Source organism: Taudactylus pleione, unplaced genomic scaffold, assembly GCF_031769625.1.
Source record: "Taudactylus pleione unplaced genomic scaffold, aTauple2 ptg000411l, whole genome shotgun sequence".
NCBI classification, from domain to species: Eukaryota; Metazoa; Chordata; class Amphibia; order Anura; family Myobatrachidae; genus Taudactylus; species Taudactylus pleione.
In genome coordinates, this window is record NW_028284813.1 from 1,129,286 (window position 1) to 1,152,500 (window position 23,215).

Genomic DNA, 23,215 nt, shown 5'->3' on the forward strand with positions numbered 1-23,215 from the left:
TAGGGTCAGGCACCCCTGGGGGGGGATGTTAGGGTTAGGCACCCCACCAGGTTAGGTTTAGGGAGCGGGGAGGGAGGATAGGTTTAGGCACCCCTGGGGGGAGGTTAGGGTTAGGCACTAGGGGGGAGGTTAGGGTTAGGGAGGACTATGGGAGGGTTAGGGGAGGAGAGGGGAGAGGAGAGATAGGATACTTACCAGGCGCCATCGGGATCTTCATCTGCCAGACTTCCTGTGTCTGTATTTCATCCGCCGGGCTTAGGTCTGGTGGTATGTCATACCGATTCTGTTTACCTAATAGTAGTGTCGGTTCTGAAGCTGAAGCTTTTATTATTATGTTGATCTCTTCTTCTGTTACATTTAAATGCTGTAAGAAAGAAATAACACAGCATTCTGAAGCTCTGAAACACTCCAAAATTGATACATTATATTAAATAAGAAATGCTGTTTATCTGTCACAAATGACTGTTTCAAAGACACAGGGCCTGATTCAGAGCCGAACTCTCTGACCAGAGCGCTCGCTCTGAATCAGGGCCCTCCTCCATGAAAATGGAGTGTCCTCCTGGACGCTCGCATAGCTGTGGGTGACCACCCACAGGTTTTGCTAGCGTCCATGATGATGGTCGCGATGGTCAAGACCATCGCGACCATCGGGCTTGCGACGGAGACCCTGCGGTAGGGTCTCTCTGCCGCAAGCCCTGGAGTGATTTTGGCTCTATCAGAGCCAAAATCACTCCCACTGACATCACTAGTGATGTCAGTGGGGCCGGCTTCAGACGGTAGGCGTTCCCATTGGAATGCCTCCGTCTGGCAGCCACGCCCCCGGCACGCCCACCAAAGGGGGCGTGCTGTCAATCAACATCGACAGCACGCCCCCTTTGGTGCGAGACCCGGAGCGACGGAGAGCCCGTCGCTATCCGAGTCTCGCGCATGCGCACGACGGAGCTCCCTCCGTCGTGTGCATGTGCAGTGGGGCAACATCGACCCGCTTGCGAGCATCCTGCGCTCGCTAGCGGGTCTGAATGACCCCCACAATCTGTATACAGTACTTTCACATAAAGGTCCTGATTCAGAGGTGCATGCAGCCACTGTGGGTGCATCTTTTTGTGGAGCCAGGGTATCAATAAAATGCAAATGCTAGTTTCAGCCTTTCCTTTGTGCACTAACGTGCTCCTAAGACACTCACTTTCAGTGCCTGTGTACGCTGCAACACCGTCAGTGGTTCTGGGCAATCCACCATTGGCACACCATCGACACTTGCACCAGCCTTATGGCAGATGCAGTGTCACCTTCTGAACATGGCTGCGGCACTGGGTATAAGAACGCAGCAGCTTTCACTGATACGCCCATGCGACAGCTTTTTTTGCATTCTCTTCAGGCTACTTCCCAGTCACCACCCAGGAACTCCCAGGGTTTTCCTTCACCAGTTCTGATACCAGCGGTCCCATACAGCACATCTGTGCATACACTCCCGGTAATGAATGCACTGTAGGGGTTTTCAGAATATTTTGTTCATGTGCAGTAGCAAATTGATCAACTACGTGAACATTGGCATAGCGTGCATTTAGCGTGTACCTCTGAATCAAGCCCAAAGCGATCTGAAGTGCTTACATGTAATGTAATGTAATAGAACTGAGGGTCTGAGACTCAGACATTTGCAATGCGATCTGGGCGCGATATTAGTGCCCATGATCGCATTGCAGGTTACGATCATAGCACCTGAATGTAACATTGGGTTGGGTATGGGATGCCGGTGCTCAGAATCCCGGTGATCAGAATCCCAATGCCTAAACCTAACGTCCCCCCTTAGTGCCTAACCATAACCTTCCCCCTAGTGCCTAACCCCTCCTCCTAACCCCAGAACTTACCGTCGGGATGCTGGCACCGGGATTCTGACAGGTATCGGGATTCCGGCGCCGGCATTCTAAGCGCCGGCATCCCAACTGTCGGGATATTGACCGCATCCTGTAACATATTACAACTGCAGGGACGGGGCTCCGAAAGGAGCCTGTCCCTGCGATGTGCTGGGAGTGAAGTGACCGCGTCAGTGATCTCTTAACTCCTGTGGTAGGGACCCTGCATATGCACGATCTACAGACCACATATGCGCGGCAGCAATCGAACCCTCTTCCGGCTAGTATTGTGATGTGTAGCCTATTGGCTACATCGTATTACACCACCTTCAGATGGCGTAAGTTGTGGGGGCCAAGTTTCAAAATGCTTTGCGTTACGGAACTTGATAAATCTGACAGCATCGCATCCCCCATAGAAACCTATGTGGTGGCGGCTGCTGGCGGAAATGGAGGGACTTCTGTCCCTTATTCATTTATTCAGGCAATACTAAATATTTTAGGGTATCCCCCAAAAACGGGAGTTGTCGGGGAATAAGCCACAGATATTGAATGATAAATGGGCCCATTAATCTGCCCTGACATGCAGCAGGAACATATGGGCCCCAAAATAATCTAATCACGATCGATCAGATGCCGATTGCAATGGCCAGTTGGTGACAATAATATGCTACTGTATGCTGTCACTGCCTACTCACATTACTTTGGCCCTGTAGGATACTTAATTTGGTACAGGACTATATAACATACGTGCACACATGGGGGTTTCCTGAGTACAGAGAAACCCCCCCTGTCCGCCGATCGGTTTAAGTGTAGTACCGTCCGCACTACACAGTCACAAACACGGCACCGGGTAGTGCACTCGTACTACCCAGCTGCGGTGTGTTTGTTTTAGCAGCCAATGATAGTCAGACAGACTCTCACTGGCTGCTGCATCCACGCAGTGTGTGATGGAAGAGACGTCATGACGTCTCTCCGTTAGTGCCGAGCGGGAGGTCAGAAGAGCGGACTGTGGCGGGCGCAGGAGCGGGATTATGGTAAGTATATTGTGTGTGTCTTGACTTATGTTATATACAGGCCCGTCAAGAGCCGCCCGGTAAAAAAGGGGGCATGGCCTAATAGCGGACGGCGTGACCATGCCCCCTTATGTAAAATAAAAAAGTTTTGCGGCGCTGAGTGCTGGCAAGGGGGGCGCAGTAAGCCCCCTCAGCCCGGTGCATAACCAGTGATCGCTCCCCCCACAGGCATAGGAGACTGCTGTGGCTGCTTCTTAGCAGCCGCGAGCAGTCTCCCAGTGCAGCCCAGCACACAGCAGCGTGTGCTGGGCTGCTGTGATGTAAGAGGGGGGAAGCGGTACCAGACCTGGGCCCCTGCCGGGCCCCTCCAGCAAGCCCGGGTAATTTGTACCTGCCCCTCCCCCTCTCGGCGCCCCTGGTTATATATTTAAGGGCCACTGCATAGGGCGGACACTACTGGGGGCACTGCATAGAGGGACCACTACTGGGGGCACTACATAGGGGGGGACCCTTACTGGGTGCGCTGTATAAGGGGCACTGCATAGGGCTGACCACTACTATTGGCACTGTATAAGGAGCACTGCATAGGGGGGACCATTACTGGGGGCACTGCATAGAGGGACCACTACTGGGGGCACTACATAGGGGGGACCCCTACTGGGGGCGCTGTATAAGGGGCACTGCATAGGGCAGACCACTACTGTTGGCACTGTATAAGGAGCACTGCATAGGGGGACCATTACTGGGGGCACTGTATAAGGGGCACTGCATAGAGGGGACCACTACTGGGAGCACTGTATAAGGGGCACTACTGGGGGCACTGCATAGGGCAGACCACTACTGGGGGCACTGTATAAGGGGCACTACTGGGAGCACTGCATAGAACGGACCACTACTGGGGGCACTGTATATGGGGCACTGCATAGAGGGGACCACTACTGGGAGCACTGTATAAGGGGCACTACTGGGGGCACTGCATAGGGCAGACCACTACTGGGGGCACTGTATAAGGGGCACTACTGGGAGCACTGCATAGAATGGACCACTACTGGGGGCACTGTATACGGGGCACTGCATAGGGGGGACCACTACTGGGGGCACTGTATAAGGGGCACTACTGAGGGCAGTGTTAAAGGGGCACTACTGTGGGCACTGTTTAAGAGGCACTACTGGGGGCACTGTAAAAGGGGCACTAATGGGGGCACTGCATAGGGGGACCACTGCTGGGGGCACTGTATCCCCCCCTACTGGGGTGAGGGGGGTCTTTACTATATCATGCTGGCTGTATTTATTTACCTGCTGCACTCATGTTTTTTAGTGATAGAGGGGTGTGTGTCTGTCTGTGTGTGTTGTGTCAGTGTGGACCTCATTCAGAGTCGGTCGTTGCGGCCGCACGGTAGTAAGGTAAAAGGGGCCGGATATGCAAATGAAGCGCTCGCAAGTTACGTCGTTAAGATGGGATCCTTAGCTGGACGAGCGAGGGGAGGATGCAGCCTTAAGACTAAAAATACGCCCCCTTCTCGTTCGCATTACACGTCATCTCCGGGCATATAAGGATTAATCGAGACCATCGGGAACCATCGGAGCTGGTCGTAGAGCTTAAGGTTGACCATACCCTCTCTTAAGCACTACGATCAAGTCAGTGTAAAAACCTCACATGTCACATGTGCCTTGACACTACTTAGTTAATTATGTACTCCCATAAAACACCGTTTGCATAGTCAGGCACGCCTGCGTTCGGATCTCCACTCCCCCGTTCACAAGCACCTGCTCCTGTTACAACCCACAAACGCCTCATCCTGTCACTCAAAATAACGACATGGCTGTGTTCAATGAGAGAGCAATTTCTGATCGTAAGCGGCCGCAACGACCGACTCTGAATGAGGTCCTCAGTGTGTTTGTAACCCGTCATAGGCTGAGTGGTATATTTTACTGCAGTGGTCCTCAATCCTGTGTAAGCTGTATCTATATATATATTTGTGGCTAGATGTTTTTTCATTGGTTCGGTAACCAAGGATTTGGAAACCCCCCCATTCAAAATCTTGTGTTTGCCACTGTATAACAATACATTTTTCAATTGTTGTTGTAACAAATCAAGCATAGATCCTAACATTCTTATACATGGTTACATACACCCCTATTTCTAATGATTTATATGATAAGTACTAACCAAAATAATAGTGAATACAGCAGTGTGTAGCACCTACTAACCCTAATATGAGCCCTGATTTGAATAAGAGGCAGAGCTGCCTACTTTCGATAATCACACATCTTCAGGAAGACACCATCGTGCATTGTAACTGCCTTAAATACACAGTATATGGTGATAGTGCTCTCAGATGTAAATATGTGCAATTGCACTGCAATATTTTCCATAACAACGCAGCTGTCAGTGTCTTATCTCCTCAGCACTGATGATTTGTATATTAACACCTTCCTGGTTGCATCTTGCCTCCTGGCCATAGTTTGCATTTAGCAAGTGTTCAGCTAAATAAGAGGAAGTAAGACTCAGAGCAGGGAGGGGTGCTCATATCTACACAGCTCTCGAAACATTTTCCACAGTAACATTACCGAGGGCTAAATCTTTAAAATGCTAATTTCAGCTTAGCGAGGACCAATGGGCAGAGGCACCAAGGGTGATGTGGGTAGGAACTGTTTGGGTGCTGCAGCCAGCCAATGAGGAGGCCGCAGGTAGCGTAGGATAAGCAGTAAGTTTAGTACTCAGCAGCAACTTTGAGTCCCACACTCCTACCGGAGCCCGGAGAGACCCCATCGCCAGCAGCGCCCGTCCCCGGCATGGCACAGACATGAGCAGCAGCACGGAGCGGGAGGAGAGAGCAGCAGTCCCTGTACAGGCGGCTCCACCCGGAGAAGAGCTCACCTTTCACTAGGGGGAAACAAGGTGCAGCGCCAGAGGGACACAAGGTGTCCACGCCCGTGCTCCGGAGATCTCTGAGGAGGAGAGCAGCAGTGACCCGCCGGGAGATATCTCCCCCAGTCGCCCCCCGTGCTCTGCCCCCACACCGCTGCCTGAGGAGTGGGAGAGGAAGCCCAGCATGGACAGCGCACACGCCAAGCCCGTGTCCGAGGTGCTCCGACACTTCGAGGTGAATGAGAGCTGCGGGCTGAGCGCTGAGCAGGTCCGGAGGAGCAGAGATAAATATGGACCGAACGGTGAGTGACAGAGCGGACGCCCCCCTCACCTGAGCCTGTATTATACGTCTGCCCCGGTGTCCCCCATACAGCCAGCAGCTGGGTACAGGTAGGGAGAGAGAGAGTGCGGCCACATCAGTCCTGTCACTCAGCTACAGGGTGTTTCTCTCCCCATCCGGAGTGTCACTTCTCTGTGTGTGTCTGTGTGTGTAGGCCTGTCACGGATGTCTAGTTACACCATTAGGTTTAGGCTACATGTGCTTCGCCTCTGCTAGGCAGGTAGGGATTGCATGGACTTTTAGTCCCACTACAGCTGGTTTCCTTACTGGCTTTAACCGACACCCATCCCAGTGATCCCTGCTCATCTCTAACTCCGGGTCCCCCCAAACCTGTGGCATATTACAGAGAGACAAGAAGGCAGGTGGGGGGGTCGATGATCAGATTAGCACCATACATGCACTTCATTGTCCATGTGAGATTATTGAAGCCAACAACAGCTCACTGGTGTTCAGTGACATTTTAGGCTGTTAAGTTATGTGATCAGGGAACCCTCAAAAAATCCCCTTTCTCCACTTTTTGCACTCACTTACATCATTGCAAGTCTGAATGTAGTTTGTGTCACTATTACACACACTTGGTCTGTGCTCGCTAAGGACACCAATGGTGACAGCATTTTGCACATTGATTTTAAAACTGTAACACATCTTGTCATATTTGTAAAAATAAAACCACAATGGTGCAAGAGCCCTGTAACCTCTTCTTGCGCTAATTCTTTCTTTTTTTTTTCTTTTGAGTTGTAAGATTCTTCATATGTTACACTTTATTCAAAATGACACAAGCATAGTATTTCAGTTTTTGCCAAAGATCAGTAAAATTCCTGAACTTAAATAATATTGTCTGTCAGAAAAAATATTGAGGAAAAAACCACATACTAGCAGTACTATACAACACAAATTACTGTACAACACCAAGTGCATCACTCAGTAACTTGGGTTCAGCAGACCTGGGAACCTATTTACTGTTTCATAAGACCCCTTTGGTTTGTAAGATGCCCCTGCTTTTTTCTTACTACCTGAAGACAGTTCATTGGTAAGCAATGTTGGATTTCAGTCATTTTCTATGCTTTTGTTTGAATGAATGGAGGCTGGAGGCAAGTCATTGCATAGTGTCTTTTTCATCCAAGAAAAGATTTAGCTTCATTTTGGGTTTAAGCTTGGCTATGTTATACAGCTATGATAGGTTTAACTCTACTGGAATTGATTTGTTATTGTCATTAATGAGATGCAACAATGGCTCTTATGCTGTCATGCAAACAGGTGCTGTAATGGCAGAATGCTGAATATACTGTTCTAATTTATGTCTGTAGTGTAATTATTCTTGTATATGTTTAAAACCTTAAGATACAATTGCAAAAGTAATAACGTGCTTAATGTATGTGGGAGTTCTGCTCACCTTCTAACAGAAGTTGTCATGGCTCTAATAATTGTAACAACGGCTTATACAGTACCAAGTATTGTGTAAAGGTGATGTAAAACAGAAATACTATTGCCAGCATTTCATAACTGGTAAAAAAAAAAAAGTAGTGGTCCTCTTTGCATTGTATGTTGTGCATAGGTTCCTATTGTACAAGTGTTTAACTGCTTACTTCTAAGTGATTTATAGCTATAAGCTGTTTTACAGAGCCACTTACAGCTATACACACTATCTTGAAAGGGGGAAAGGCAGAGATTATAATTAGTAGATGAGCATTGATTTGTAGATCTTGTGGACATTAGCGCTGACAGTCAATAAAAATGAATCCTAGTTTGTGAGCATGTGGTAGGACATATAGATTGTGAGCTCCACTGAGGCAGGGACTGATTTTGAATGGCCAAATATTTTCTGTAAAGCGCTGTGTATGTGAAGGCACTGGGTGAAGATACATTGGTAAGTGAGTGCTGGACCAGCATAAACGGGGAGATTATATATTACTCCGTGTACAATGCACCAGAGTGACATTGCACTGGGGACTGGAGACATTGATAAATGAAAAAGACACCTATCTCTCTGGGTAGACATTGGTGTGCAATTCTGTATTTATTGATCCATATATACTGGCTAAACTGATCATGACTATTTTTATCTTTGGGGATATTCAGTAGGTCATGGTTTTGGAACCATTTTATTTTTAATACAAATGAAAGCAGTTAGAGGGTAATATGTTATTTAGTCTTCATTTTACCAACCTCCACCTGTCACAACCTGTGCAGTTTCTCTTTCCTGCCTGGGGTGTCGCTATATGCTCTGGTGCTTCTAGCACACTCAGCTGATGCAACAAACTGCTCAGATACATACTACTGGATGCACCAGAGGAGAGAGCGACACCCCAGGCAGGAAAAAGGAACTACAGGGGTTGACAGTTGCAGGGTGCTAGAATGAACACTAGTTATTCATGGTAGTACCACAATCTAGTTTTTTGCTAATAAGGAGATTACATGATTTCTTATTGGGCAGTGCTATATTGAGATGTTAAAGACCACTCATGTAATGCTAAGGGATCGGTATGATTTGCCTCCGGACGCATGTCCGGCGGTTCAAATTCCGACTCCGGAAGACCGGCACTAGTGAAGACCCCGACAGCAGCTGAGGTAAGTACGAACTAACCTAACCCTCCCTTAGGGTTGCCTAACCCTAACATCCCCCCCCCCCCCTCCTTCCCAGCTGCCTAAACCTAGCCATCCCACTGGGGGTGCCTAACCCTACCCCCCGCCCCTTCCCAGCTGCCTAAACCTAACCATCCCCCTGGGGGTGCCTAACCCCCCCCCCTTCCCCTAGCCTAACCCTCATGGGGGGATGCCTAACTGTAAGTCCCTCCCCCCCCCCCTGCGGCTGTCCGCGCCCGACTTACCTTCAATCGGGATGCCGGGCGTCAGGCTCCCGGAGTAGGTAAAATGACAGGCGGCAGGATTTCGGCGCCTGTCATTAGACCCTTGCTGGGATTAGACAGTAGGGATGCCGACGGTCGGCATTTACACCGTCTGCATACCAATGCTAATGCCTTGGTTGGATCATTAACTAAAAATAAAAAAAAATGTATGTATGAGAAGAGACCATGGATGTTAAGCAGCACTGCCACCTAGTATATACATTTACTAACTTTGGCTGAAAACTGAGGCCATGTGATATTTTGGGAGACTGCAATCAAGAGAGTGCGGCAGTCCCACTCACACACCCCTCTTCTTTAGCCATTTTAAAATGGTAAATCATGGATTTGCTGATGCAGAACCAGTGGAAGCCCTAGGAATATCTGCTGCAGCATACATTATGCACATTTATTAAATCTGTTTTGGGAAGCAGACCACATTAAGAAAAACATGGAAGCACATAATAAGCTTCTAAATACTTTTCTGACTAACCACAACTTTCTATATATTCCCGATAAACTATGAACATACCACTCAATATATATAATATTTTTTATTAGTTTATAATTATTTTTTAAACATCTGTTTAGTTTATCACGCAGACAAAATTAAATAAGCACAGTTGCACTTAACTTTACCAAATCCATTTTTGTATTTCTAATTAAACTTTACTTTGTCAAGTCATTTGTCGCTCATAAGTTGATATTTTAAAGTCTTATCTCTTTAATTAGTCCTTATTTAATTGTATTCCCTTGAAGTTTTGGAAAACCTTTTTTAAAACCATTTTGTCACTTTGTATATAACATTTTATTTACCCTATTGTTAAATGACTTAGTACATTGACTGCTGATTGGCATACAGTAGCTTTAAGTGAGATTGAGTGTGGCCTGAACAGGTTAATTTTTCCCTGGTAATTACTATTAATACATACAGTTCTGCCCTTTTCATTAAATTTGTTATTACTCTCCATATGTTTTATGCAAATTTGTATTTTCTCTGATCATGTTCCACCAGGTGTTTTCTTGTCAGTCTCAGTCTTTTGCCAAAATGCTCACAAATCTGTGCCACCTCGTGTTCACCAGGCCCATTAGCCAACACCCATCTTCTCCCCTCCATTTCTATTAATACAATAAAGTGAGAGAATGTGTTTTCATTCATACATGTTTTAACTCCTTATGGATGTAGCTTATGACTGTGATAACTATTGATAATTAAGCACTTGATATACAAGTTGTCATCTGCATGGCTGTGAGACTAAGTTATGAGCATATGGCAACAGTCAGGATACTTAATAGGTCCTTATTTGCTGTGACTTATAATCATGGCTGACTTTTTTATTTTATTTTATTTTTTTTTTTTAGTTTATTACCCCACACTGACAGCTCAGGGATGTTTTTGAAGAAAGTGTGTTATTTTGCAGGCCCAATACCCCTAAGGAATTCAACTCCATGGTGCACAGGCTGGAGCTGGTGGATTTTATGGCAGGGAGTCCCCACATTGTTGATTCCTCTGTTATATTGTCACCAACTTAAGGGGCATACACACTAGATGATAAAGTGAATGATATGGATGATGATATCGTTCATATTGTTCAAGATAATTCAGTGTGTATGCCAGTGTATCCCAAACTTTTTGAATCACTGCGCCCTAGAGTATCAGCATTGTTTTCACGGCACCCCTAAGGCAAAAGTTTGTTATTGAGAAATTTAGAAAGAAATGTAGTAAAGTGAAGTAAATTGTGCTTACCTAGGTTCAGTTATGTGGTGTTAGACAGGTTTGCACTTCTGTTTGTGCACATATTTACATTACATTTACCATAAATAATGATTTAGTGAAAAATTGCTGAAAACCATCTTTTTAGCAAAACCAGAGGCCACTACATCCAAGCTTCAGACATTAAGTTCAATCCAGCAAGGTTTTCATTTGTTCAATTTTAATTAGTCAATCCCGAAATGCTATCATTAATTCTTTTGTAATACCATGGGACCTAGGAATGTTACTCTTGAATTAGTGCTTCACATTAAATAAGACAAACTGTATAAATTGATAGTGTACTTGTGAATTACATTCTAATTCAGCCTCACCCATGTGCTTGATATTTTGTGTTAGATTTACACAACCTTGTTGGTAATTGCAGCAGAATCTGAGCATGCTCATGCAGAACTATTTACAATCCAAAGAAACGACATATTGGAAGTATCTGAGGCTTTTTTAATGTCTGCTTTCTTATCAGATCTGTTTTGCATTAACATTCATCATATTTAATATTCTAAATTGCTAAGAGCCTAAAGCATAATAACCATATTGCATTGTTTTTTCTCTTCTTAAATGTGGTGTAAATACAGTGTATAGCCATAATTTGTGTTTAGGGAATTGTTTTCCATTATATGTGCAGTTTATGTAGGGCCTATAAGTAAACCTGGTTTAATGTCACTGTGCTGTTAATGAATCTAATTTGACTACTTTATATAAGTTAAAACAATCTTTATTTACACTGTAGAAGAGCTCAACCAATTTTCATAGGAAGGGATGGAATGCAACTCCATCTACAGTGTGTTTGAAGATTTGTTATTTTTTAATATGGCCCCTTTTTGTAGGATATAAAGTTCAAAATGTTGGCCACAATTGCTCTTCCATTGTATGCACGGAAAATAAATGCATGTTTTCGACCATTGGCAAATTTGTCCACTTCTACGTCCCTTATCCCTACGCTTAGGGGCTGATTCAAAGTTGGGAGCAAAGCAAAAAAAGCAAGTAACTTTGCACCTGGAACAAACAATGTTGCAGTGCAAGAGGTGCAAATACATTTATTGTTTTTGCATGCAGGGTAAATACGGACTGCTTTTGCGTGAGTCCACACTTGCTGGACACCTTATTTTTACACTGGAAATTAGATTTGCGTTTTTGCACACCCCTCTGAAATCTAGATCTCTCTGCATAGTTTAAATCTGCTCCACCTGCACTTCAACATGGTTTTACCGGGGTGCAAATTTAAATTTTTATCATTTTGCTTTGCTCCCAACTCTGAATCAGCCCCTTAGTTTATTAGCAGTCATAATCATCAGGGTCCACTTGTGCCAGTCTGTAATTGGTGCAAAAGATGCTACTGGAAATATATGGGGATCTAGACTTGAGTCCAGCTCTGGAGGTTAGATTTAGGTGCAGAGAAAGGAGGGTTAAGGTAGGGAGAAGGGGCGAGTTAGGATACCGACTGACAGGGGTCGGTACCCTAACACTGTGGGGATGCTGTCGTCGGGATTTTGAACGCCGGGTTCCCGAATTTCGGCATGTCGTACCTATCCCTTACATACGAGTGGAATTGCTTTACATGCATTGGATGATTAACCGCTCTTGAAAGTGTTCAGTATGGGCGGGCACCATGCAGAGACCCCATCCTATTAGCCTGAAGCAGTGTCTCCCATGCCCGATGTTTACCTCCCCCTAGCAACTCGTGTTTTCAGAACTTCTCTGCAGAGTAAGTCACCTGCGCATGATAGAATCGGGAAACCATGGACTGCTGCAGAAGGGTCACTAGCCATGCTGAAGATAAGCCACGTAGTACATAGTCACCTGGGCAGCCCAGCAGGGACGCCGGCACTGAACACAAAGCATCAGCTGCAGTGTGGCGTGGTGCCTCACAATCCAAATTCCCCAGATCTTAATCCAATCTAGCATCTGTGGTATGTGCTGGATTAAATTTGAACCATGGAGGCTCCACCTTGCAAATTACAGGACTTAAAGGTTCCGCTGCTAATGTCTTGGTGCCAGACACCTTCAGAGGTCTTGTGGAGTTCATGCCTTGATGAGTCAGAGCTGTTTTGGCGCATGACAGGGAATTAAACTATATTAGGCAGGTGGTTTTAATGCTATGGCTGATAGATCTATCAATCAAATATATATTTTACTGTATATTTGTTTACTCCATATTAGCTTGTCTCTGTAAGCTATAGTAGCCTGATGTATTCATCTGTTTATTTCATGTTTCTCTGTCCAGACTACAGTATTCTAGACTATTTCCATATAGGTATTTATTTTCTAAGGTTCCTGTAATTTTGGCCTTTTTTTTTATTTTTTTTATTTTAAGTTTGTAGACTGGGACCTCATCTGAATGTGTACTGGTTTGCATGTGCTAATTTTCTTATAAGCAAAAATGGATCACATTTGGCTTCAAAATTATAATTTGCATTGTAAATGATTCTTGGCTATATATATATTAACCATTTGACTGCGTGTACCACGTATGTGTATGCAGCATAGAGTTTAGATGTCAAGTGAAATGGAAAAATTTTTAACTGCTGGTGGTTACTTTGCTTCTTGAAATCAATAATACATTTTAAAATTAATATCTTCTATTAAGAGGGTAGTAGGTCTATGTAATTAATACTTTCCAACTTTATCCCTGGGTCCCTCGGGAGATGCTGAGGTTTGGGCAATGCAAAACGAGTCATTGCGGCCTGCCCCCTGCTGTACAATTCACAATGACGTGATAAACCGCAAATTGCATCATTGCGTCCATTGCAGATCTGGGAGGCAGGCCTACTCTCATGTGTCTGCGACAGTTCCCCCAAAATGTGCGAGTCTGAATTATGGGAGAGAAGGCAAGTATGATATAAATTAATATTAAGTCAGAGGTGTCACTTACCTCTGTGACACCCGGTGCGGCAGGACTGAAATGCTGTGCGTGCCGTAGGTGCGCGTGCTCAAAAGGAGGTGTGGCTTTGTGAAAGGGGGTATGGCTTTGCCCATGAAGCCATGCCCCCTATATGTGCCGATCCGGGAGGCGTTAATGCCTCCCGTTCTCGGCACACAGTGGGCTTCCCCAGCGCTTCTACAGCTGCTGGGGCAGCCCACAATCTCTCCCTTCCTCTTATGTCACTCACGGTGACACCATCCGATGGGGTGACACCAAAATAGCAGAGCAGCTCCGCTATTTTGATGTCACCCAGTGCGGCCCGCAACCCCCTTGTGAGGCCAGTGTATTAAGTGATGATCAAATCCAGGCTAGGGACTGCTGACCTAAATCGAGCTATATGCAAACCGTGCACTACTACAGCAATGCCACCCTGCAGGTTTAGAACCCTCCATTGTGCATCCTCGTGTTGTAAAGCATTGTACAACCATGGGAATATATAAATAAACTTGACTGTGCATATATAAAGCAGAAAATTTCCAGTCATTTAAAAAATGTAATGCACACCACAGTAAGATTGCATTAAACCATTTTTTTATTTCGTTATGCGTTTGATTTTTTTTTTTTTTTTCACTGCTTCTAAGATAAATACTTTTAATATGACAGAGGAAAAAAAAAATCTCCTGACTCATTTATGCGTTGCCCACGCGATACACCTCCAATCCCACACTAGATAAAATATCTGATTCAGAAAGACATGGATGCCAGCCTCTGATACAGGTTCCTGCAGGGAATTTGTTAATAATTGAAGGGTATGATAAGCTTACAATAGACTCTCAGTGCAAAAACTTGTATTAAATGGCAGCAGGTTTTTTCCCCCTCAATCTGTCATTGCCTTGTGTAACACTTAAATTTTATTTAAATTATATTGCTCATTTAAATGGTAATTACTGTGAGCAATTGGTATTTCTAAGTGGTTTTCTATTATTTATATTTCCAAGCTAACATTTTCTTAGAATATAAATTTGGGTAGAGTGAAAGGAGTTGCTACAATGATTCGAGTGACAAAATTATGTAGTAATTTATGGTGCATACATAGGGTCAGACTTGCTAGATCAACTATGAACAATTTGAACAACTATCTCATGAACGATGAACGATTTCTGACAGTATTTAAATGATGAAGGCATCCAAGTTGGACTGCAAACACAGACTACTTCAGATATCGTTATGACAGGCGGGCACGCGCATCGTTGGTTGATGTATGCCAAACATGTTAACGATCTGAACGATGTAACTATTTTTTCCATCATTATCGTTAATATTGTCAAGAATATCTGACCATGTGTACCCATTACTTTCTAAATTAGGGTAAATCTTCCCTTGAATGAATGGTTATGTATGTAGAAGATACAATTTTGAGACACGTGCTATGTGTATATACTTTTAAAATACATGTTTTGGTTTATAGATTCAAGTATTGGGATGTAGTTATGAGACCGGCGGCTCTCAATCCCGACGCTGAAAGTCTGACACGGGACTTAAGATAGGCATCAAAATACCGATGCCTATCTTAATCCTGATGCCGGAATCCAGATAGACGCAGCCCAAACAAGATAATTCCGGGGGGCCCCTAGTGTTAGCTGCGGGGGGCGGGGTAGTGTTAGGTTTAGACAGCGTAGTAGGGTTAGGTTTTGGGGGGGGAAGGGGGGGGGTTAGGGGTAGACACCCCTAGGGGGGAGGGTTAGGCACTTAGGAGGGGGAGACTTAGGTTTAGGCACTAACGGGAAGGGTTAAGGTGCGGGGTGGGGAGGGTTAGGATTAAGCTACAAGAAGCAAATAATAAACCTCAGGTTGGTTATTAAAGTCTGTGCACAAAATAATTCATGTCCACAAGTTTTAAGACACTGTCCAGCTATGAAGACTTATTACCGGCTCTGTGAGACAATTAGATGGAGTCCTTTAATTAGCGGAGGTCCAAGTTGTAATAAATCCCAGCGCAGATGTACAGGCTCCTAGTCCTCGGTCTTGTAAGTCGTAGGCTGGTGGTCCACAATACGGACAGTGGTAAAGTTCGTATGGAGAAGCTTCTCCAGTTAAAATCCAATACCAGGGTCACAGCAACTAACGCGTTTTGCTACTGTGTGGCAGCTTTTTCAAAGGTTTTGGGCTACAAGAAGGTAGGGTTAAGGGGAGAAGGGAGGGAGGGTAAGTATACTTACCTGACCCCTGTCGGGATACCAACCATCGGGATGCCGCTGTCTGTATATTGGCAGGAGGCATCCCGACAGCCAGCATTACATACCTATTCAGGGACTCTGTCCACACAGATATACAAGCATATAAAATTAATCAGCACAGTCTGCTGGTGTGTCCTCGTCGCATCGCATTGTGACTTTGATGTATCTTTCTGCAAAAAAGAAACCTGGTGCTAGCAGTCTCTCGCGGGACCTGCTGGCGTGCAGATTGGCGTTTTGGTGCACTGCAGCAAAGATGTGTAAGGACACACGCAAATAATACGATAATCATGGATTTTTCTATCAGTGATAAACAGTAAAAAAGGCAATAATTAACATTCATTTTTTTCCTCTTGGTTTTTGTATTTCAACATGACTTCTGTTAATGCGTTTTTTTTTTGTTTTTTTTTTAAGCGCTACAGTTAATAACTTGAATGTTCTTAATTCTAGGTCTGTGTCAACAGGGCTACTGCCTAGTACTGAAATACAAACCAGATTTCTCCATATTGTTAGAAATTAGTCTGACCATTATATACAGATATGTGGTGTCTTATTACGTGGCATACACACTTCAGAAATTACATACAGTATCTACTAAACATTGTACATTGACCTGGTTTAATGCCATCTGTCTTCCTAGGCTCTATAATCCTTCTGTTTATTAACCTCATAACAAGAACCACCGCTTGAGTTAGTCAGACTTGTAGCAATGTACTTTCTTCAGATGGATCGTTTCGCTACTTCTTTGACAGTTTTCTTTGATTTGTGATGACTGAAACTGGCTATTTTTCCTAAAACTATATATTTCTTCATTGCTGTCCAAGGGCTCGATTCAATTCAGCGCGATGCTGAATAGCCCCAGGAGGGAGCTCCCGGAGCTATTCAGTTCGCCGTGCTGTTTGTTCCAACTGAAGGATTTCTTCTCGCACCCCCCTGCCAGCCGCACTGCTGTTTTCTTGCGAACCTGCATTCTCCGACTTAACTGACAACTGTCGGACCAAACAGCGCAGTGAATTGAATAGCTCGCAGGGCTGGTCAGCATTGCGCTGAATTGAATTGAGACCCGAGTTTTAATGAACCACTTAACTGACAAATTATTTTTCTAAAACCACCAAAAAATTTTTATGAGTGAATTAGGTGAAGAACATCTATTTAAACTTATCCAAAATGATTTACTAAATTATTTTTTTTTTTTCAATATTTGTATAAAAATCGTTTTAATAGAGTGTATATAGCACTTACTGCTTCTGTGACATCTTGAAAACATCATTGCTCAGTTCTGATATGTTTAGCATAACTTTTAGGGCTAATCTAGTGGTCCACCCCTAGACACAACTTCTTTATGGGCTGCCTGCAAAAATAGCAGGAGCTTTGGGAGAGTTAAGAGCAATCTATCCCTAACTCCTCTTTGGAATAACACTCAATTTGTATCGGACTTCTCGCCTTTCCCATTGTGGAGTGGACTTGTTGCATTGTCAGATTATTAGTAGAAGTAGCTATGCATTTGCTGATCTTCAGTCTAGATTTCAACTCTTTAGCAATTGTTTTATTATCTCCAGATTAGACATTTCTACAAATCTTCCCGCTAAGTTTTTCTTGGCTCCCAACCCCCTTCTCCACTAATGTCCTTTTGCTTAGAAAACTTTTTCTAAAAGCCAAGCTTCATAAGCTTAAATTGTAGGAAGGATTAGGTGAAATTCCCACTCCCAGGAGTTAGATAAGATTAGATTTATAATGATTAGTCTGTGAGATGAAAATGGGCGGAATCTGTATTTTCAGTGGTACTTTGTTCCTAAAGGTGCGTACACACTGCACGATATTTTGCACGATTCGCCCAATTTCAATGAATCTGAGAGACAAATCTTGCAAAATATGCGCAAATCGTGCTTGTCCACTCATAATGATGCCGATGCGCGTACGCGCGGGTCGTACATCGTATCTACAGATCTTGCCTACAGCAGGCAAGATCTGACAATCTCTTACACGACGCAATGGATATTGTTAAGGACGCACGATAGATCATTGGTGAGATTGGACACACTTTTTTTTTTTTAGCACCATATTGTGTCCTGGAGAGCAGGGGAGCGTTCAAGGGAAATCGTGAGCACCTTAAGAGATTCCAAACCATCTTCTCAAAAACTTGGCCTTTCTGTTGGCGAGTATGTGGATATGAGGACATGCTCTCCCATGTGTGGTAGTCCTGTCCCAAAATAGTCTTTCTGTGGTAGGCAATCTATTTGTCATGGGAGCAACATTTATTTAATGATGTGGGCACCAATTATAGTGACATGAAATATTGTTGCTCCTGTCCTAAATAATTGCTTTATAATTAGATTCTTAAAAAATACTGAGCCCTTAGAAGGTTAGTATTAATATATTGCTTGATAATATAAATATTTTAATATTTTCCTCCTTATTATAACCACACCACTAAATTGTCTCCCTCCTATTATATTCATAAAATAATTTACCCTCAGGTTCTGGGTCATGGGACACTTCCACTTCCCCGGTCTGCCTCTCAGCCTAGCAAATTCTACAAGAACCTTTACAAAAATACTGGTGGCAGGATTAAGAAAACAGGGGGCCAAGCTAAAACCATTCCTGGATGACATTTCTTGTATTAGTGATTGCTTTGTTATCCTGCAAATAAAATGAAGAGTTTATAAATTCCTTCACCACAAATAAAACTCCTGGTTGTGCAAATAAATACAATCAAAACAAAGTAACTTTTAGAAAGAAACGTTTCTAAAATACAGTACTTGGCACATCAGCTACAGAATCATCAGCAAACACTAATGCTGGCCATACACCTGCACAACCAGCATCAGATCCGATTCACCATCCGACTCCCCGGAGCTCCCTGGCTGCCCCAGCAGCATATTTGTTGTTTTTATTGGCTCCGGATCTGTCGTATGATCGATCCTGTGTCTCATGCGCTCATTAGGGAAACAGTCATTGAAATGACTTGAATTGCTGCACGATGGATCGCATTAATAAAATAAGCGGCACGATCTGCACACGATCGGATGGAACATATGGCCTGCACATCTGATTATAAGATCCGATTTAAGGAGCTGCGGGAGCGCGCATCGGATCGTATCTTACTAAAAAAATACACTATTTTCACAAGATCCATCATATGACTTGTTGAAAATCAGTCAATCTGCCCGATATCGTGCAGGTGTATGGCCCGCTTAAGGAAGGTACTTCAGCTGTTGTGAATGTTTTCCTTCACCATAGGCTTGGTTCCCTGGACAAGATGGCACATGTACAGTTTTCAGTTAGCGTTACTAACCCTCTGGGGTCACAAGCGGGCCTCTCTGGATCACATCATCAGATTATCAAAAAACCATCGATTCCTCTCACCTGGTGGCAAAGCCCAAATTGAAAGATACAGGTAATGTTGCTGATAAATCCAGAATGGTTAATACTGATGACCATTTCCAGAACTTTCACTGCTAGAGAGCTGAGGTGGTGGAAGTAGCAAAACTGAGAAAGTAGAAGGGATAGCAGTCTTTCCATTTTGGCTGTGTCCATCGTTCTCAGTAGCCTGGGAGATGATTCAGGAAGAACCATGGTCTCTACCCCTTTGTTCAGACTTGTTGCTTCAGTATCAAGTATTTTATCCAATTGAGCAGCAACTATGTTTAATGGAATGGACATTGAACTGGAATTGCAAAGGGATAAAGGAGCATTGTAGTCCATAATTAAGACCCTTTTGCAAGGAAGAACACTTATAACAATAGCATAGTAAAGAGATTTGAAAATACTTTTTACTTTGAGAATCCAAATTAAACCCAACTAAAGCAACATTGCACACATCCTTGATTTTTCTCCGTAAAGATCTTTCCTTTTCCACAAGTGTCAGCGCTGACCGTTTTACTTGAGAACAAATTTGCCTCTCTTGCTCCTTGGGACCTCCAATAGTGCTCTGATGGATGCCCTGTTTGAATTGATATAGGCAGCCTCACTAATCCTTTTGATAAGGAAACTATTTCTGCCAGAGGAGTTGGTGAGTTGCAGTGCAGGGAACCTTTTTTAAGGATCTAGAAGCATAAATTGGTACTTTCTTGCCTTAAGGCTCATCTGCAGTCATCTGATCCAGGAGTTTGTGTAACCATCTTTTTACCCACGGCTGGTGGATGGAAACCAGGTTGGCCCAATGTCTACTAACACTGTGTGGGAATTTTTGGAGCCCCCCACAGTAACCAAAAACACAGGGAGACAAGTCTCTGTGTAGGGTTCAGAATGTGCAGTCTCTTAGTAATACACCTGAAGTGTAGAAGCTCTTAGTTCATATACTTAAGCATCCAAGGAGGAGATACTATACTATCGGATCAATTCTTTAGGGATGGCACCCAGTGTGCACAGCAAATGGATTCAAAATCCTTCAAACAATAGTGAACACTCAGTGGTAGTGCAAATAGAATCAAATCGATGCCAATCGCACCCACTTCTGCATTCAATGCTTACAGAATGGTCCCTTGATATTCGGCATATATTACAAATGGTTTCTGGAATCACCTCTTGTAATGGGTCATCAGAACTCTGTTGATAAAATGTGTGATGTGCATATCAAACAAACATATGTCCCTTAACGTAGATGGAATCCTGGGTCAGGCGTCTAAATAGGAACAATCCCAACAGTACAATGGTAGGAGCCTCCCTTGTAAACCTCCATCCTATGCTTTTTGACTTTTTAAAGTCTTTAGGCTAAATGAGGTTTGAAACTAAGCATCATAAATACCTATAAACAAGAACTTAAATCCCTGGGATCTGCATTAAGGGACATATGTTTGATGTGCATATTATCAACATGGTTCTGATGACCCATTACAGGAGGTGATTACCAATAAAGGCATATTGGCACTCACGTTTATATTTCTAATAGTGACAGATGTATATCTATTAAATAGTTTATTAAAAGCAGTGTGAAAAAAAATTGTTAGCACTGTTACATTGTTGCAAGTATTTTTTTAATTGTATCAAACATTTACACGAAGATGTATCATCAATATATCTATATAACAGAGACAGGTCATAAGGTAAGCTGATTGATTGGAGTCCATGTAATTTGATATTCCAAGATGGAAAAAAAAAACAAGATACAGAAGGCAATAAAACTAGGTAATTAATTCTCAGTATCAGTTTAAAAAACATTATCCAGGAGGACTGTATATTTCACATATTGTGTATTTGTTGTCTCATTGCATAAATTTAAAATAACACTGCATACGTCACTGGGTGCTATGTTCCGCAAACCTCCCATTTAGGAGTGACACTGAAAAAGCACAGTGCAAACATTGTGTTTTCACACTGCTTTTAATTAACTGTTTTATAGATAAATCTGTTGCTATTATTATTATTATTATATAAACTGAATAGTCGCAGCGCTACCTACCCCCTGTCACGAATGGTGTCTGTGAGTTACCTGTGATGAGTGGGATTCAACGGATACCGACATGACTGAAACCACAGATGACGTAGATGGCTCTATTGCAAGATTTATGTAGCAGTGAGAACTGCCTTTGATGATGAATGACAGGAACTTGGTGGAACCGGCAGGAAGACTTGTTGAGTTGAACTGGTGAACTTGGAACTTGACTCTGGACTGGAATCACGTGGATTGAACTGAAGAACTTGGAACTTGACTCTGGACTGGAATAACGTGACAATGGCTGAAGGGAAATCAGGTAATGCTGAGACGGGGGCTAATCAGGGTAATCCGGAAATGGTGTGACAAAGGCTGGAACTCAGGTGCAGGCTGGATAGGGTAATTGGGAATAACCGGTTCAGGAAGGAATAGGTAGGTTTGGGATTTTGGGTTCAGGGAGTGGGTAGGTAGAAGGAGCAGGAGTTGATCCAAAGCAGGAAGCACGATGCAGGTTTGCAGGGTGCCAGGGACAACCAGGAGTAGGGCTAGCAGCAGAGCACAGGACTAAGGTTAGAAGCACAGGAACTCACTTATAGCTGAAGCTGAAAATACAGGAGTTGCACTGGCCTGGGAACTAGCAGAATTACTGGATTGCCAGGTATTGCTGTAGCAGGACGTCTGGATTGCCAGGTATTGCTGTAGCAGGTTTTCTGGATTGCCAGGTATTGCTGTAGCAGGTTTTCTGGATTGCCAGGGGAGAAGAACTGGTCTGGAAACCAGCAGGTTTTCCGAATGCACCAGAGGTTGCTGTCAGCATGAGCCAGGGATACACTTGTACACAGAAACAGCACGAACCATACACCACGGGAAGTAACGAGATGTTCAGGCCCAGAATGCTATCAGGGGGGGATATCTATACCCTGGGTCTGGCTGCAATTGGTGGATATGGACAGGTGGTCTGGCAGTAGCATTCAGAGTGGTGGAATGCACAACATGCAGAGGGAGTATTCATCTCTGCAGCACTGAGTCAGAACTACACATGTGATTCCAATCAGGGCTAGCAATGCTCACAGACAGGAAAGGACCCAGGTGAAATATTCATTGTGGAAGGAATGCATAGAGAAGTGCTGCAGCAGCATGATCAGAACAGATCCTCCAGGCAAATTACACATACAGATCCATGGAGACAGCTGGCAGTGGTAAGTCAACAGGCAAAAGGTGAAAACTAGACAGCCCCCCCATCTTTTCCCCATATGTTCTGATGGCATCTAGTACAGGTCAAAAAGCTGTACCCTCTATTGCTCTGTACCCTCCTCTGTGTGAATTAACCAATACACACTAGGCATGTTGCCAATTTAGTGTCTAATTTATTGGACAGTTTATATTTCTCTTTTCCAATAGTGACTAACTACACCATAAGACTCCTTACCAGATGGTGAAAAATGCATACAGTACGCGGATATGACATTATGTAACCTTGATATGATGGAGGTTGTAGTGGTCCATGAGACCTTAATGTGTGCAACCTATGTGGATGTACTAGCTTAGCAGCAAAATGTCTCTGGTAAATACATTTAAAACGTTGGTAACTATGCATTTCTTGTTTTGGTAGATAAGCCCATTCCTCCTAATATAGCAAACTGTCCAAGCTTTAATGTTAAAATATTCAGCTGTACTGTGAGTAGCTTAGTATATATTAATGTCAGTGGCTTTAGTTGCTCTTTACCTTTTTAATATACTCTTAACCATTATGTTGCCAAGAAACTTAAAGGTTCAACAAGCAGCTGTTATTAAACTCTGCACAGGTTGGTTTCATGTGTTCTTGTTCAGGAAGTCAAACTGTACAGGCACAAAATTGTCAATTATGTTTTACAAGGCAGCGACATGTTCATTCTTCTTCCTGTTAAATGCATGCTAAAAGAGCATTTTTACATAGTGTTTTTTTTCATTACTGTCAGTTGTTCTTGCCACTTTTAGTGCAATATTTGAGTGTAAAAGTGGTAACAGTATGTATATGATATTGCTCATACCAAAAATAAATATTGGTGATTCTTA

The 23,215-nt window shown here is 43.7% G+C and overlaps 1 protein-coding gene across 1 annotated transcript in view; it reads left to right on the top strand.

The window, feature by feature from the left end:
* Window positions 1–5,405: 5,405 nt before the first annotated feature.
* The window catches only part of ATP2A3 (ATPase sarcoplasmic/endoplasmic reticulum Ca2+ transporting 3), a 236,708-nt gene continuing 218,898 nt past the window's right edge, over window positions 5,406–23,215 (top strand). Inside the window, exon 1 of the mRNA XM_088447036.1 lies at window positions 5,406–6,037. Within this exon, the coding sequence (XP_088303162.1) occupies window positions 5,920–6,037 (118 nt within the window). The 5' untranslated portion in view covers window positions 5,406–5,919. The remainder of the gene's footprint in view (window positions 6,038–23,215) is intronic.